Source organism: Hyalella azteca, unplaced genomic scaffold (assembly GCF_000764305.2).
Source record: "Hyalella azteca isolate HAZT.00-mixed unplaced genomic scaffold, Hazt_2.0.2 contig5861, whole genome shotgun sequence".
NCBI lineage: Eukaryota > Metazoa > Arthropoda > Malacostraca > Amphipoda > Hyalellidae > Hyalella > Hyalella azteca.
In genome coordinates, this window is record NW_025936040.1 from 121,667 (window position 1) to 138,901 (window position 17,235).

The 17,235-nt window shown below is 37.2% G+C and overlaps 1 protein-coding gene across 1 annotated transcript in view; it reads left to right on the forward strand.

Annotated features, from left to right (window-relative positions):
* LOC125177935 overlaps positions 1-17,235 on the forward strand; it is a 31,419-nt gene that overhangs the window by 13,695 nt on the left and 489 nt on the right. The window contains exons 5-13 of the mRNA XM_047880664.1: positions 4,428-4,520; positions 6,656-6,777; positions 7,116-7,602; positions 8,891-8,952; positions 9,362-9,433; positions 9,851-9,986; positions 11,867-12,015; positions 13,368-13,496; positions 14,993-15,151. Of these exons, the coding sequence (XP_047736620.1) occupies positions 4,428-4,520; positions 6,656-6,777; positions 7,116-7,602; positions 8,891-8,952; positions 9,362-9,433; positions 9,851-9,986; positions 11,867-12,015; positions 13,368-13,496; positions 14,993-15,151 (1,409 nt within the window). The remainder of the gene's footprint in view (positions 1-4,427; positions 4,521-6,655; positions 6,778-7,115; positions 7,603-8,890; positions 8,953-9,361; positions 9,434-9,850; positions 9,987-11,866; positions 12,016-13,367; positions 13,497-14,992; positions 15,152-17,235) is intronic.

Genomic DNA, 17,235 nt, shown 5'->3' on the forward strand with positions numbered 1-17,235 from the left:
CATCTATACTCAGAAAATTTCACGCGTCATAGTGTCCAAATCACACTTTCTTACTCACAGCACGAGCAGACCATGGACGTGGGCAATGATACTCATTATTGGCAAGCCTAACTTTTTCATGATGACCCACACAATGACAACGAGTGCATCGTTATTTTGACAAAGTCACATCCATTTCTCTGAATGAATAATTCCCATTGCAACATAACACGCGGCGCTACCTAATGGCAAACCAGTGTCGGGTTATGGCCGGCCGTCTACCTAGGAAATAATAATGAACGATAATGAGGATAAAATTTGCATGTAGAGTTGGCATTAATATTCTAGCAACGTTAGGTTGTGTAATGTGTAATCATTCAATACAGCGGACACAATTCTTGTTCTTTAATCAATGCTATTGATGATATTCAAATATGACTTTCCACTTGGCCATAATAATGCACAAATAATATTTGTCGTAAAAACATAACAGCTAGAGAGCAATTCAATTACAAAGACAATTGCCTAACCATTCCTTTGAAAAACAACTTTAAAAACTTTATAATAACGTCATTATTTCAAGCGAAACGATTGAATATGTCCGAACATTTTCTCAGGTTGCGCTATGGAACCATCAATGCGAAGCAATTAATCATGAAAATGATTAACAATAATGCGACAATTTGGGCTCTCATTCGTCGCACTCACCAGCAAAATGCACCCAAATAGTAAATTGCACTTATGTAAATTGCACTCGAATTACGTTCTCAATCTACAGCAGCACTCACACGACTATCGATTTGATTGAGACTCTTCACAAAATCAAAGTGTATTCCTCTAGCGGATATTGAGAAGCACTTCGCTGGAGTGAATTTCTCAACAGATTTCATAAAACCTATCACACTTTCAATGCACGCTTTAAGCTTCCTTCTTAAATCATTTAAACGTATCATTATCATTATCCTCAGTTCAAGGTCGTAATTTACGACAGCGTCCATGTCTTAGATACGTTGAATCTCTTGTACACCACTCATATCAATGATCATAATGAACATGAAACTCTAATTGATTAAAGTTCAGGTTTGTCCATTTTATTTATTGAAGTTTATTGAAATTTGATTCTAGTAGCACTTCATGCTATTTTAGCTCTAAATATTATTTATACGCACATATATGTTAGTATTATCTTATTATCTAGTGATATAGTATATATATTGTGTCACAGTGAATATGACATCACTATCGACACATATAGGGGCACATCTAAAAGGTAAAGACGTCAAAGTTATCAACCGTTACTTCAACTTTGGATCTTTCCTCTATAATTTAACCATTTTTAATAATGACCTGAGATAATGTAGCAGAGTTATCGCAGTGACCTCGGTCAGCTAATGCGTTTGATTTATTAACGGCTATAAATCTCTGCCGAACAATACATCTACTTACCTGTGGGTCGTTGCGGCGTCAATCTATACCCCATCACGAAACCCTGCAGCACTAAGAAAAATTTATGGGTCACAGTGTCCAAATTTTGACGCACATGCCACACGCAGCCCTGCCAAAACGAGTCAGGAAGACCACACACAAGCAAAAATACTTGGCTATTTTGATAATGTCTCACTCATTTCTTTGAGTGGGGTGTTCAGCATAAGCGAGACTGCATCAAATCGGGAGCATTTACACCCAGAATTTACATTCGTTCATTTCAACCCAGTATTGGTGTAAAAAACCTGCTTGCTTGCAGCAAGAACTTTAAACGCGTCTAGGATATTTCAGAATTTTTTTGGTGTAAATAGAATTGCCCAAAATTTTACACTGGAAGCAAGGCAGTTGTACACCACCTTGAAATACTGCGTGTGGTCATTTGACCTCGTGCGTTAATAAATGCTAATAAGTCTCTTTTACCCTGGAACCCCATTGGACGAATAAAACAGCATTTTAATTGCTAATTTTACTAATCTAAGCTAAAATATTTCTAATTTGAGCGTCGGTATGCGACTTCCCCAACATCTTGTCGCCACGAGGCGAAGAGGAGTGCGTATACTGTTCGTTCAATCCTGCTGCCAACACGTTACATATGAAACTTTTTTCAAACTTTTTCTGACATGTCTGAACACAACGCTACTAATTTGTACAGTTTTTGTAACACGTAATAGCACCGTTTGATCTGTATCAGTATGATGATCTGTGAAAAAATAAATGTAAAGTAAATCTATTATGGTAGAGCACTCAATTGTGCTGAATACAAGTGATGTATCAAATTGCTATCACGTAATTAGATATATAATATTGAAAAAATAAAAGTTATAAAATTTCGTGGCAATCAAATGCATTGTTTACACTTTATTCCTATTATAGCATGCGAATTCAAGTCATTTTAACGTCATCGCGCGTCTAGTGTCAAACGTAAAATTCATACAGTATAGTACACATTTACATCAAGCAGTCTGATGAGCATAACTTGTAGGAACATATAACAGAACATATTATAAATAAATATAGATTGGCTTCCTGTATTTAAACGCTTAGTGTCTAAAAATTAACATATGGTTAATAGGCTATTAATGAAAATATTAATAAAAATTCCATGTAATAATAAAAATGGTGTCTTTAAATATTATCAAATTTGACTATTTCGCATTTTTCTCACATATGTCTGCGAGCGCAGGGACTCAAATAAATAAGACAAACACTGTTCCACTTGCAAGAACTTCTTCATAAATTTTGGACAAGGACGTAAAAACTTATGCATGTATTGGTTCCATCACCACTCATTGAGCTCACTCATAAAAATATGAGTGAACACTGTCCAAATATTCCAAATTCCAAATATTCCAATGGCCAAATATTGATACACTAATTAATACATATTGATACACGATGAATATTGATAAACTTTGTACTCATTGCACTATATAGCTATGAGTGGGCAACGCAATTTTACCAGACAAACTGAGTAAAAATGACACACACAATGCGAAAAGTGCATCGGTGTTTGGGCAGAGCCCCACTTTGTGCTCTGAGTGTGTATAATGGCCGACTTCATTGAAACATTGCTTGTCTGTGGCAAATATAAGCGCCCGCAATAACAAGAGCGTGTCAAGAGACAATGATTGCATGCCGATTGCTGCTGCTGCTGACACTGAGGGTATGTCAGTCCACAGACTGCCCTGCTGATACCAATCACAGCGTGATTGTCTGGGCACATGCCATTCTGCTGATACCAATCGCAGCGTGATTGTCTGGGTACACGCCATCCTGCTGATACCAATCACAGCGAGATTGTCTGGGTACACGCCATCCTGCTGATACCAATCGCAGCGTGATTGTCTGGGCACACGCCATATCCTGCTGATACCAAACACCGCATGTTTCTTGCTACAAACTCCTCGCTGCTGCACCAAACATTTCTTGTTTGTCCCAACAAGCGCCACGTTCCTGACATAAAACATGGCTTGTTTGGCGTGGTAAATGCGGCGCAGTTCCATCATAATTCACATGATCAAAGTTTGTGCTGCGAGGCCGTCAACGTCGACACTTTATTTGAGTTGAGGCCTCAACGACGCGTAATTGGCCCAGCATCGACCATATGAAGTCAGCTTCGTTGATGCCATCTTTGCAAGACATTGCGGCCTCAGACTTTTTAGTTTACGAAAAAATGTGTTGCGATAATTTTTGTTTCAGTGATATATGTCAACAGGGTTTTAATGAATTTGCTTGAACAAAGTTATACATTGAGAAAATTTATCTCTGCATGGTGCGAAAGACCAATGATAATTTGGTAGTTGAAGAATCGCATCGCGGCTCCCAAGACCAGATGATGTTTACAATTTTTACCATATACCAAAAGCCAGCTATTGTTGCAGGGGCTTGTAGTACCAAGTTCTTATCTCCGTTAGCCAATAGCTGACGGCTTTTCAAGTTAAACCCACCAATCAAAGACGACAAGTCGGTCTTAACGAGTACTATTTCCGCTATGTCTACAAAGGCTGCTACATAGGCTAAGCCGCTACGTGTAATTAATAGGCCGCTACGCGTACTTAGGTCACTATAGGTGTACTTAGACAGCCACGTGCACTAATGCTGCTACATGAACTTAGGTCGTTACATGTTTTTAGGTCGCTAGGTGTACTAAAACAGCTACGTGAACTAATGCGCCGCTAAATGTACTTAGGACGTTACGTGTATTTAGATCACTATAGGCGTACTTAGGCAGTTACGTATGCTATGCCCGCTACATGTACTTAGGCCACTTTAGGTGTACTTATACAGCTACAGCCACTAATGGCGCTACGTATGCTTAGGCCGTTACGTGTATTTAGGTCACTATAGGTGTACTTAGACCGTTACGTGCACTAAGGTCGCTACATGTTCAAAAGCTATCTTTGAGAGTACGGCCCCTGATTTTCTCTCCTGCTATCATGTTATGCACCATCTTTCTCATGCAGTGGAGAGCCAGCTGACATACCACCTGGACCAGCTGGGTGCTGGTGTAGAGCTGATATCGACCAGGCTGGAGGCTGCTGGGCACTACGACCCAGGTGAGTATATGAATAATTTAAGTATTTATCCATTATCTCATTAGTCTGCTTCAATCGCAAAATCTACAAGAATTTAAAAACAAATAAAAAGTCAAGTAAATTCACCATTTCTTGATTAATTATGAATGAAATGGTAAATTCTTTCTTCATCCACAAATATGGTGAATTTACATAGCGGTTTTTCTTACATATATATTTTCAATTAGTATCTTTGCTTTACATGAGTTGAGAAGTGATGAGTTTTTAAAATTATGAAGTTTCGTTTCCTGCAAGTGTCCCTTGCACGGAATTTGTAAACAAGAACAAAAGTACATTTCGCTAAATAATAACAATACGATCCATTACTGCAATGTTTCGTAGTAACTCCTGATAAATTGATAATGTAAAAATAATGTTCATTGTGGGTAGAGCTGCTCCTTTAAAGTAGGACAATAATACCAGTCACATTATAATTAATTAGAGAAAACTCAGTCTCATTAAAACCCATTATAGGAAACTCAGTCACGTTAGAATTAACGAGAGCGAGCTCAACCCGTGTCAGAATACGTTTAGATAGCATTCTACAGTATATAACTTTTATTTTTCAATATTAAATCCTATTTACTGTTTAGGACAATACTTACATTGAAAAATCTCTCTAAGGGCCACAGGTCTAAATTAGATAACTTCGCATTATCGTTGCTGTGTCTGTTCACCAAGAAAAAGAGAGGGGAGCTGGCGAGCTAATGGAGTTATTTCGATGCCGCACACGAGCTTCATTTTTGGAGAGCTCCGAAGAGTCTATTTTTTTCCTCAAGAATTTATAAGCAAAGAAAACTCCAAGCAAATTCGTTATATTTCCAGCTGAAAATATTTCGGGAAACAGCTCCATTATCAGTTTAAAAAATATATAAAATAAAAGTACAATCCCTCAATTTTTTTCTTCAAAACCAACGTCGAGAGCTCATTAGATAGCGCTTTTTTCTACTTCAATACCCGGAAGTTTTTTCTGTCAAATAACTTTTAAGAAGACGTCATTTTTTGCCACGTGAATTTTCGCAGAAAATAATTTTTCTTGCATTTTTAGTCGCTTTCTAATTTCATTAGCGGTAAATAGCGACTCACTATAAAAATTCCAGTTTATTTTCCATAATTATCAACAACTTAATTAGTCGTTAATTAATAAAATGAAGCTTTTATGGAGATTGTCGTAATTTCATAGAAGTGAACAAAATATTATCAGGGATTTAATTTCCTGCGTATTAAATATTGGCTTATAATTTAATTCTCGTTATTCTATCAACTCATTTAACTATTTTAATTCTTCTAATATAATTATAAAATTAATATTCAGCTTGTCATCAGTTTTCAAGCTTTTCTTTTTTATCCTGGAGCTAATTTAAGTGGAGGGAAGAGCTTGATCAAGTTTTTTCAATAATAAATATTGGAAACAAAGTGCGCCTAAATCAAATAATAAAATTAATGCTCATACCTTTTTCACAAATATATTCTTAGTCCATACAAATAAAAACTAATTGTTTAAGATACAATGTGTAGTGTACGGATCTGTTCTCGTGATGAAGTACAATGTGTAGTGTACGGATCTGTTCCCGTGATGAAGTACAATGTGTAGTGCACGGAGTGATGAAGTACAATGTGTAGTGTACGGATCTGTTCTTGTGGTGAAGTACAATGTGTAGTGTACGGATCTGTTTCTTTGTAAATAATTACTGGGAACAATTTCATTTTACTCTTAACGAAATTTTCAGACAAGGGTATGGAACAGACATTGAATCCTAACCTCGGATTTTGAAAAACAATTTTTAATCGTTTCCCACAATAATACATTTAGACAATCGATCAACATCAGACTGAAAAAATCAATAAAAAATTATTTCTAAAGTAATCAATGATTAATATACGTATGTCAATTAACAACGAGCAATGGCTTTGATATAAATCAATAAACTTATAATTTACTTCAATCAAATTTTATCAATTCTCAAATCGCATAAATCGGGAATTTTTAGTTCGATTGCTAACCCTGAAAAACTTTATTTGGTGTTATATACGTTTAAATTTAACATACTTTTCAAACATAGAATAACAACCAGAAAAATCCATTAACTGGATCTTGGACTCCCTAACCTCCCCAGACCACCCGAGCATCCCCAGGGTGGAACTGCCCAGCATTTTTGGGGAGGACCCTGAGGCGACGAATGCTTCCCCGTCAGAGAGTCCTCTGGATCCTATAGATCCCGCGCCCCAACTCCCCAGAGTGAGTATGACATCAATCTGGCACAAAAAGGAATTTTCTAAATATTATTGATCAATTTTAGATTGTAATTCATGAGGAAATAATAAACATGTCACTGTCATTAGAAGGCTCATATGGATATTGAAGGTAAAATATATCAAAATTCAAATAGTTTTCATACTCCCAGTTGATGATCATTCAAAAATCAATTTTATCCATAAACCAGGCATTTCAGTCCTTGAATCATGTTTTGCAGAGTACTTTCGTGCTTACATTTTTTATATAATTATTCGAGCTAGAGAACTTACCTCATTATAGAAAATTTATAATTGATTTCATTTCTGTTTTCTACCTCTCAGCAAACTGGTATTGAGTTCCATCCCCCCCGGTTCGTCCAAGTGGACCACGCACCAGGTTTGGTCCACGGCCCCGATATGCGGTTCGATTCTACCCACACCCGCGGTTTCGACCGCAGCTTCGACCGGAACCTTGGAGGCGACGACGATTCGATCGGTAGAGTAAAATACATCGACACTACCAACGACCGAAAAGTCATCGTGCCGACCAACCTGGGCGGACCAGAGAGAAAATATGACCGCTTAGGCAGCGTGTTCGGCAGCCGCAATAACCGAATACAAGCCAGGAAGGTGGACGCTGGAACTCTAGGCATGGGCAACGAAATTGCTGGTGAAAATACCGAAGGTGTCCAAAAATCTGGTATGTGGGGCCAAGTGGTATCAACCCAGTACCCTGGAACTCAGTCATACCCACCCTCGGATGAAACAACAACCATACCTACCACCATCGTCTCCACCACACGGCAGCCTACCACCACTTTGCCTGAAAGTAAGCATCCTTTCAGTTAACTGGAGTTTAATGCTTAACTATAAATTATTAACTCGTTAGTAATATTATTTTATAAATAAACAAATAATTTAGCTCCCGGTGGGAGATAAAAACGCATTCCAGTATCTTTGCGAACGCAGCCTGTGATTTCCCACTAAGAAACTTCATATTACAATTATTGAATTAATTCCAGAGGTAATATAAAGCGGTTTTTTCCTTACATTGTATTTTCACCTGAAAAACTTTTATAGGAGCGCGCAGGAAATATCAGTCGGTTTCATATCACAAATTCAACTATTCAGTAACATTTTTAGATGTATAGAAGAGCATTACATTTTACGATAACTTGGTTACTAAATATTGGGTCCAAGCATTCTGAACCGATGAACTATAGTTAAATTACTGAAAAAGAGAATTGGTTTTAATCACAATCTTGTCGCCCAATTTTTTTAATTGCTCATTGTTCAGTTAAATTTTCATTCTTTATTGTTTGACATTTGAAATATTCACTGTCCTATGATATTTTTCATTCATTTAATTGTTCTTCCTACTAACGCTGTTTAACAAATATTCATTAATACATTAAACCTTCTATATTAACTTCATACTTATTTTACCCTTTGGTTTGGTTGAAAATAATAAATCTATGTCACCGATTCGAATGAAAAAACTAATTTTCACGGTCTATTCATCGACTTTTATTGTTAAAAACTCGTTGAATTACACATTAGTTCCGTAAGTTTGAATTTATAATGCTTCCATAGTCACTGTGTATTTAAACATGGCAGTCAAATGCCGCTGAGTTTTGTTACGTGTTGATCGATAATGAAACTTCAATAGAATATCCTCATTTTTTTTCATATATGTAAAATCAGCAGCAATTTACTTCAATTCTTAATATTGCCCGAGTAGATATACTGGCCCGGATGTTATCAGGAATTGAAGTAGACAAAAATTTTAATGTACATAGGTCCACATTTGACAGCGAACTAAGAAGTTATAAATAAGATACGTGTTTTTTCATATTAAGTATTATATGATATACTTTTAGTTGCTCAGACTAAAGTGATGAATGATATAGTATTACTTTTAAGATCGATTAACGATTGATATACAATATATTGTTCACATTATGTAATAACTGATATATGTTTTATGTTACGTTTAATGTAAATATGTGTATTGTTAATAACTCATATACGTGGTATTGTTCAGAATAAATAATAAACGATATGTGTGTGGTTCGTTTTCGGATGAAGTAATTAACTAAACACTAATTATTATACAGAATATTGCCAAGTGGATCGTGATTCTAGAAGCCACATCCTTGAAGAAGGCAAAAGCATCAGGGTGAGTAACTTGAGTTTCATATAAATTTGTAGAGTTATTGAATATTTACGTCTTCATTTAAAGTTGATGTCAACTCTCGTTTTATCGAACAACCATTCTTGAAGTCGAATGATCAGTGCAGACTTTGAATGTTTATTCAGGATTTTTTATATTCATTCACAATGTCGAATAACCGTTATCGATTTTGAATAAATCTAATCATTCTCAGTTTTAAATACTCTTCTTTTGAAATTGCACAATCAATTCACGTCGTATAATAATTCTAAATCGATAATAATTCTTCCAGTGGTCAATTACACCCATCTCGTCACCGAAATACCATTATTCTCACTCGCCTTATTCATCATCATCATCATCTCTTCATCATTAATGGACAATGAGCGTGCATGACATGTTTTGTTCACCACAGCTGTACCCGGACGGCAACAAGGACTGCTCAGAGCTCTGCTCCTGCGACTACGGACTCAAGACGCTCTGCACGGTGAGCTGACATCTTCCTTTTTCCTTCCTTAATAACCCAATCTATATAAATGGGTGAGAAATTAATTTTAATTCGTTCTTTCGCTTTTCAAGTAACCCTCTTTTTTTATTAACCCATAAATAAAGTTTTCTCGATGTCGTTAATAACCCATATCCATGTGAGGCTCTCAACAAACCCATTTAAATATGAATTTCTTGCAGGTTTTCATCAGCCAATGTTCATTATGGCCATATAACGTAACTCTTTTCTCCATTTCCAAAGATATTTATTCTATTTTCTCTGAACACGTTGGGATCACCCACTCTTGTGTTCCTTCCTATGTTAATTTCAATGAATTGCAACAATTGGTTAACCTTTTTCTATATTATAATCCCAAAAACACATAAAGCCATTTATGTTTTCTCGGTGTGGGGTCAGGTTTTGAAGTGCGTAGAGGAGCGGCCCTGCGAGGCCAAGTTCGCGCTGTTCCACCACAACGCGCCGGCCTTCCAAGCCTACCGCGGCCGCTGCGTCTGCTACTCCGGCGACTTCATTTGCATGCGGCCTCCGCCGGGTTAGTTGCCATAATTTTACTCTATTATAATTTTATAATAGAGTATTACAATGTTGTAATGTATTATAATGTATTAAAGTAATGTATCATAATGTTGTTACGTATTGTATGAGTGTTTATGGCTTATACGGTATGTTTATTCATCGAGCGAAGCAATCGAAAAATACAATGTTAATGTAACTCGGCGAAAATGACTTGGATTAAGAAATCAATACTTTCTTGATCGAATTTTGTTAACATGTAATAGAAACTGCAATCTTCTTCGAGGGTTTTGGTTGTCCTCAATATGAGCATCAAGTGAGATCAGAACGAAGACCCAGTCTAGTCTTGAGAGCAAACAAATAAATGCACAATAATCAGAATTTCCAAGAATCTTAATGCACAAAAGTGTACAAGAATCTTAATGCACAAAGGTACAAAATTTGTAAATTGAGACGGCCTTGACGTATAAATTTCAATAAAAGAATGCTGACTGGATTTATACTCGTATATTTGCATGGCTGCACGGGGCAAACAGCCCCGTGTATAAGCACCTAAAAGGTAGACTGTAAAACGAAAATTACAACTTGGAAATGGAGACGACGAGATTGTAAGAACCCTCCCCTTCCTTTCCCATCCCAGCGCAGGCACGATGTATGGTGGCAAACGTAATCTCCAGTGCATATTCTGGGTACCTGAATTGCACAGGGTTTAAAAAATGATACATGAAAGTGCAACTGAGTTGCGGTTACAGAGTTGCTTGGAAGACTGGATGGCTTGGGCTCTAGAGACAAGCTGGTCTTTCGTTAGCAGCTGGTCACTTGCCATCATCTGGGCTCCAGTTGTGAGCTGGGTCTTCATTATATTATCAGGCTCACCATTTTTGTTTCCTCTGTCCCTGTGGCTTTTTTCAGCACTCGCGGCACGCTCCAAGCGGCCATCGCTCTACGGCAGCACCAAGTTTTTTATTCGATTTCTTGCACACGGAGGAGCTACAGCGCTTCTTTTTTGTGCACGAAATTCACTTATTTATACACACGGTACAATAATATTGAATAAGAGTTGACGTACAATAATTAATTATTTTAAAACGATTGCATAGGATAATAGAACCAGGAGGCAGCATGAAGACGTCCGAGTATTAAATAGGAGACTATACGTATCATTGTTGCTGGTAGAGGTGAGATAAGTAAAGTGGTAAAAAGTTATTTCTTTCGCAGGAAATACAATGACTTACTTCTTCGCTACAATGGTAGAAATGAGTCTGCCAGTCTGCCATAATGACTCTTTACACGCAAGCCGCTCGAGTTTTCTAAGCGTATATAAAATATACACTCTGAATTTACTGAAAATTGTTTTTTAAATTAGAGTATAGAAATTTTAGGTGTTTCAAAGAAATTTATGGACCGATTTCTGCCGTCTGATTAGTTAGAATACAAGCCACGATTGGGTTGAATGAGAAAGCAGGACAAAAATATGCATTTCTTGATTTACTTTATAGCCCGAATTAATTATGCAGAGCTACGTAAGTGTCACTTGGGAATCAGTGATATAACCAGCATTACAATGCATAAATCTCCCAATTGAATAATATTCTAAGCGCTTCTGGATTGTGCAATAAAAATGTACATGGATCATAGAGTTCAATATAATCCCAGAAGTTAGTGAATTCAAAATTAATAGGGGCATTTGCGTACGCAGAGGATCACTCGCTGCCGCCATGACGAAGCAACATTGCGCGTCCGCCATGTCCTAAAGTCATTTCTTTTGACACAGCAATATTGTTTCATTTGTCACGTCCTAAAGTCATCCTCGTGTAATACCGCCATATTGTTTCATTTGTCACGTCCTTAATATTCTTTTATTCACTACGTCCTAAAGTCCTCGTATCTTTCGGCCAGAGGAGTACTCGCTGCCCCCGGGGCTGTTCCTGCTGCTGGGGTTCAGCCGGGAGGAGGAGGCGCTGCTCAGGAACGTCACGCAGGAGGGCGCCATCGATGCCCTGCAGGACCTCAGGGAGCTCCTGCGCACCACCTCCCGAGCCATGGGCGTGAGTCACGCATTAACTGCTTAACGGATATTATTGCCGCTTAGTTTTATGTAACTAACAATTTTGTGTGCAAAGTTTTGTACAATGCTATAATTTTGTGTGTAAAATTTTGTATAATGCTACAATTTTGTGTGTAAAATTTTGTATATGCTATAATTTTGTGTGTAAAGTTGTCTTAATAATGCTTAGAATAAGTTACTTGATGGCTTAGATACTCAATTTCTACATTGCGGTAACAACTGCAGAGTGATTCACGGAAACTTCTTGATTTTAAAGCTCAATAGAAAAAGAACTATTAAATATATCATTACTAAATGAATTATATTGAAAAGTAAATGACCTACATTTTTGCATCATTTAGTTTTAAAGATGACGTCCGACCAAAGACGGCCCAATATTCAATGCATTCAGTTAATCGATTTTTTAATTTCCTTTCAACTCGATGAAACATATTGACGGATATGTTGGCGATGGCTTAGCAAATGCTGTTCTTCAAATGAGGTAGGGTCCTGTGACAGTCATTGTAGATATTATTTGATTTAAGATAACCCCATGAAAAATAACAAGGAGTCAAATCAGAACCCGATCAGGATCGGAGCCGATCAGGAACACAACCTAAAGGTTGAAAACTGAACCGTGTGCGGCATGCTCGTTGAGTAGCGATAATGGAACGGCCATTAGAAAAGTACGCCTTGACAGCAAATACACGCTGCTCTCTTGTCCAATGCATAGTGGCAACTGACTAGGTAGGACACGACACAATAACTTCATGACCTTGCCCTTCATATGAAATACTCCTCTATCTTTTTCTTACATCTGGCTGCTAGGCGTGGAATACAAAATAGGAAGTTTCCGTGAATCGCCCTGTACATGGCAGTTGGAATCCTTAATGGCTTAGCTAAATAAATTCTTCACTACTTGTTAGTTTTGCTTTTCGAATGAAAAGTTACATGACAGTTGGTATCACATACCTACTTCATCACATAACTGCGAAGCATCAAAGCTATTTTCACCGTCGTAATTGAAATAAACTGCGTTTAATTTTCACATTACTCATTACTGTGATTCGCTCACTTTTATCTAATCTGTCCCTTATACTCGCGGAACATTTTCATATTTCATTTCCTTTCCAAGTTATTTAGTTCTCCAGTCACTATTAAGCCTAGGTTGTTTTAAATTTTAATAATATTCTCATGTAATTTTAGTTTTATATGTCGTTAATGAAAGCTACCATGTCTTAAATTCTATTTATCTTCTCAAGTTATTTATTTCTCCAGTCGAATATAAATCTTTTGGCATACAATTAATTTAAATCACTTCATTAAGCCAGGGTTGCATTTTTTTGTTGGCAGGATGAGTGTTTCCTGGAACTGTACGCGAACACGTCGGACAACCTGGTGCTGCAGGTGCGACACCTGCGACTGTACTCTCGTAACCCCCCCAACGAGACCTACACGCTGCTCATGCTGCAGCAAGAACGGGTTAGTGCGTGCTATAGTACTTTAAGTTATACTGTGTCGGGTACTATACGGGGTACTATACGTTATAGCGTGTCGGGAGCTATACGGGTACTATACGTTTTACTGTGTCAGTACTATACGGGAACCTGTACGACACTATTGTGTCGGGTACTATACGGGTCACTATATAACGTTTTACAGAGTTGGGTACTTTACAGGGTACTATACAACGCTTTACAGTGTCAGGTACTATACGGGGTAATATACAACGCTTTACAGTGTCGGGTACTGTACGGGGTACTATGCAGCGCTTTAAAATGTCGGGTGCCGTACGTTAAACTGTACGACACTATTGTGTCGGGTACCATACCGGGCATTATACGACGTTATACAGTGTCGGGTATCATTACTGGGAACTATACGATGCTATTGTGTTGAATACTATACGGGGTGCTATACGACACTAGAGTGTCGGGTACTATACGGGGTACCGTACGACACTATACAGTGTCGGTTACTATTCGAGTATATCAGGGTAGATAATGAGACTTTATTTTTATACCAATAATGTTTTTTTTTTTCAAGGGCAATGCAATTTTTTGTCCTTGTTTAAGATCCTAGTCTGTTTTATGGTCAGAGTTTGCTCAGTGCCCGGCATAGAGGCCAAATGGTGGTCTTTTTCCGGCAAAATTCGACGAAATGAGCCTTTTTACATCCAGTTGGCACGCAAAATCTATAATGCTCTTAATCTTTTTGTTTTTAGAGGTATAAAACAAGCCTAAAAATTGAATTGTTACATCGCAAATAACACATTTATTAATGAATCATAAATTGTAGCCAGTTTTGGCCTTTTTTGTGAGCGGTTTTGGCCGTATTTCCTTCCCAACATCCAGCTACCCTGCACTGCAGTGCGCCATACGCGGCTCTCAGAGAAATGAATGAGACTTTGTCCAAATAGCGATGAACTTTTAACCCTTGGGTAGATCATCCTGACCCACTTTGGCCCGGCAAGGAGGCGTGTCAGTGCTGCTTGCAGGAAGTGTGTCACTATTTAGACATTCATGTGAGCCATTCATTTATGTGAGTGCTGTGACGCCAGACTTATTTATCATAGTAAATCAGTTCATTTCTGATAGCTAGTCTGTATTTTTGTTGTATGTTTAAATGTAAGTGTATTTTATCAGTTTCTCAAAAAATATTTTTATGTTATTTCTTATCAATATAATAATTTTTCTGAACAGCGATAAACTTCACAACAAATCATTAATACCTTGAAGTCTCCAGTCTGAATTTTATTGGACTATATTTTACTAGAAAGCGATTAGGTTTGAACTGGTTAACGGCCAAATAAATACTTTTGCTCATTTGTAAAACATCAAGAATTTTATAGTTTTTCAAACAAGCGCACTAACGTTTCCTGTCAAAAATTGGCCTACTCAAAATAAAAAAGCGCTTTTTTTTATTTCTATAATAAAATGTATTAACAAAAATTCACGAGGTATTTTTCATTTTACCAGAAAAAATGCGAGCCGCCAGCCTCGGCCATCGCGAGGCAAATAAACGACAGAGACGAGGACATTCACCACCACGTCGGTCTGTCTCTCTTCGTCTTGGCCGAGGTGACAGACAACGTACCTAACGCCATCAGGTCTACAGCCTCACACGTCACCTCTCACGTCCTCTTGTTTTTGTCTACCTCGGCTGCGAACATATTTATTCTGATGAACTACTTAACTTATCATATATATGATCATTTTCGATAATTGTACATGAAGTTTAACTGTCCAGTCCCGGTAAGCCAATTTCACGCTACGAAAAATGAACAGGTTATGTTCTTCAAATAGCGGCATACTTCCTTTTCACTTTAGGTAGTGAACTGACTGACTAACTTAGCTGGGTTAGAATTTCCCATACAAGTGCAAAATAGGCATCGCTATATAGACGAAATAGCGTACTAATTTTTCTTCTTATAATACACTATAAATGTAGTCATATTTTACAGCATTTCTTAGCAGTGAATGACACTACAAGACAAATTAATAAAAATATATTATGAACACACAATTTTGTAAACGGTAAGCCCCAATCATCGATACCAAACATTTAAATCTGATGCTCAAATGCGGATACGGCACAAATGAAACAGTCCACAAATAAGGAATTCCTGAAGGTTCTTGAGCATATGAAGAAATTTTGCTCCGGAAACTACGAACTATAGGCTCCTTAACAATCACGCGAATCCCTGAGGCGACAGGGGCCTCCTTTGTCTTATAATATTTTCGCAGCAGTTCCAAAGCTAATATTGCCGGGCAGAACTATCATTCTTGCTGCTAATATTGCCGAGGAGAACTAATTTTGCTACTGCTGGTAGTGTAGAGGCCCTCATTATTGTTTCTGACCTCATTATTGGCACTCATTATGTTTCTGTCCTCATTATTGGCACTCATTATGTTTCTGTCCTCATTATTGGCACTCATTATGTTTCTGTCCTCATTATTTTCACTCATTATTTTTCTGACCTCATTATTGGCACTCATTATGTTTCTGTCCTCATTATTGATTAGTAAATTTAATTTTTCCGCTGTTAACATTGCCGAGCAAAACTAGCTAATGCATTTAATATTGTCCAGCAATTACATTATGTAGCAAACCTCGCATTTCTGCTGTTTGCATTACCGAAATGAACCGTCATTGTTACCGTTAATATTAACGAACAAAACTATCATTTCTGGAGTAAATTTAGCCGAGCATTACAAACATTTCTGCTGCTAATATTGCCTAACATGACTGGCATTTCTGCAGAAAATATTATCGGTCTAGGCTTGTCAGTGGCGGCGATCTAAATCTGGAACTTTGTGCAGAAGAAGGCCTATGTCAACACGAGGAAGGCCTTAGTAACGAGAACTGCCTTTGCCACAATAGACAATTACTGTCAAAATCTATGTTGACATTCTGTGTACTTCAGGCAAAAAAAGTACGCGTTATTTTGAGCAGTGACATTACCAATGAATATTCAGCTTGTATTGTCCTATTGTTTGTGAAGCAATGGTGAGTTTATTGGACAATTTCTGGGTTCTATCTATTTAATTGACTTCAAACTGTATGCAATGTAGAAGATTACGAAGACTTCTGCAAGTGCGAAAAAATTTATGGTTTCTATTTTAATTTTGCATCACTTTCCAGAGTTTATATCTATGTTTATGAAGTTCATTAATTACGATTGATTATCACATACTGCATTTACGGTTGCCTTACATTAAAGCGGTATAAGTCTATCAGGGAGGCTACAGTCACTAATCAACAAAATTAATTCCTGGTTAACTTGCGATTTAAGCAAATTTGAAGATAAAACTGCACGAGCTTGTAGGCTACGTGGATAAACGCGGACTATAATTTATATGGCATCAACTATTAAAAATTATACAAACAATCAATCACCATGAACCGTTTCTTTCTCTAAGTACATTCTAACTCAAAAGAAAACCCCAGATTTGCACTAGGAGTTCATTAAATTTTTCAAAAGCGTGTTGAGCAAAAACAATAACTCAATGGTTGTTGTGTTTTCCGAAAGCTTATACCCTTTACTGCATACAAAGTGGTTCTAATTTGTTTTTCTTAAAATATTCCACACATCTGTGGTAACAATCTCCAATCATTTCATTAATAGGTTGAGACGCAATTAGTACTAGTCGAGCAAGAATAAATTAATTTACTGGAGAATCACGAGTAATTAACGCAGACATTTTAATTCTAATTTAAA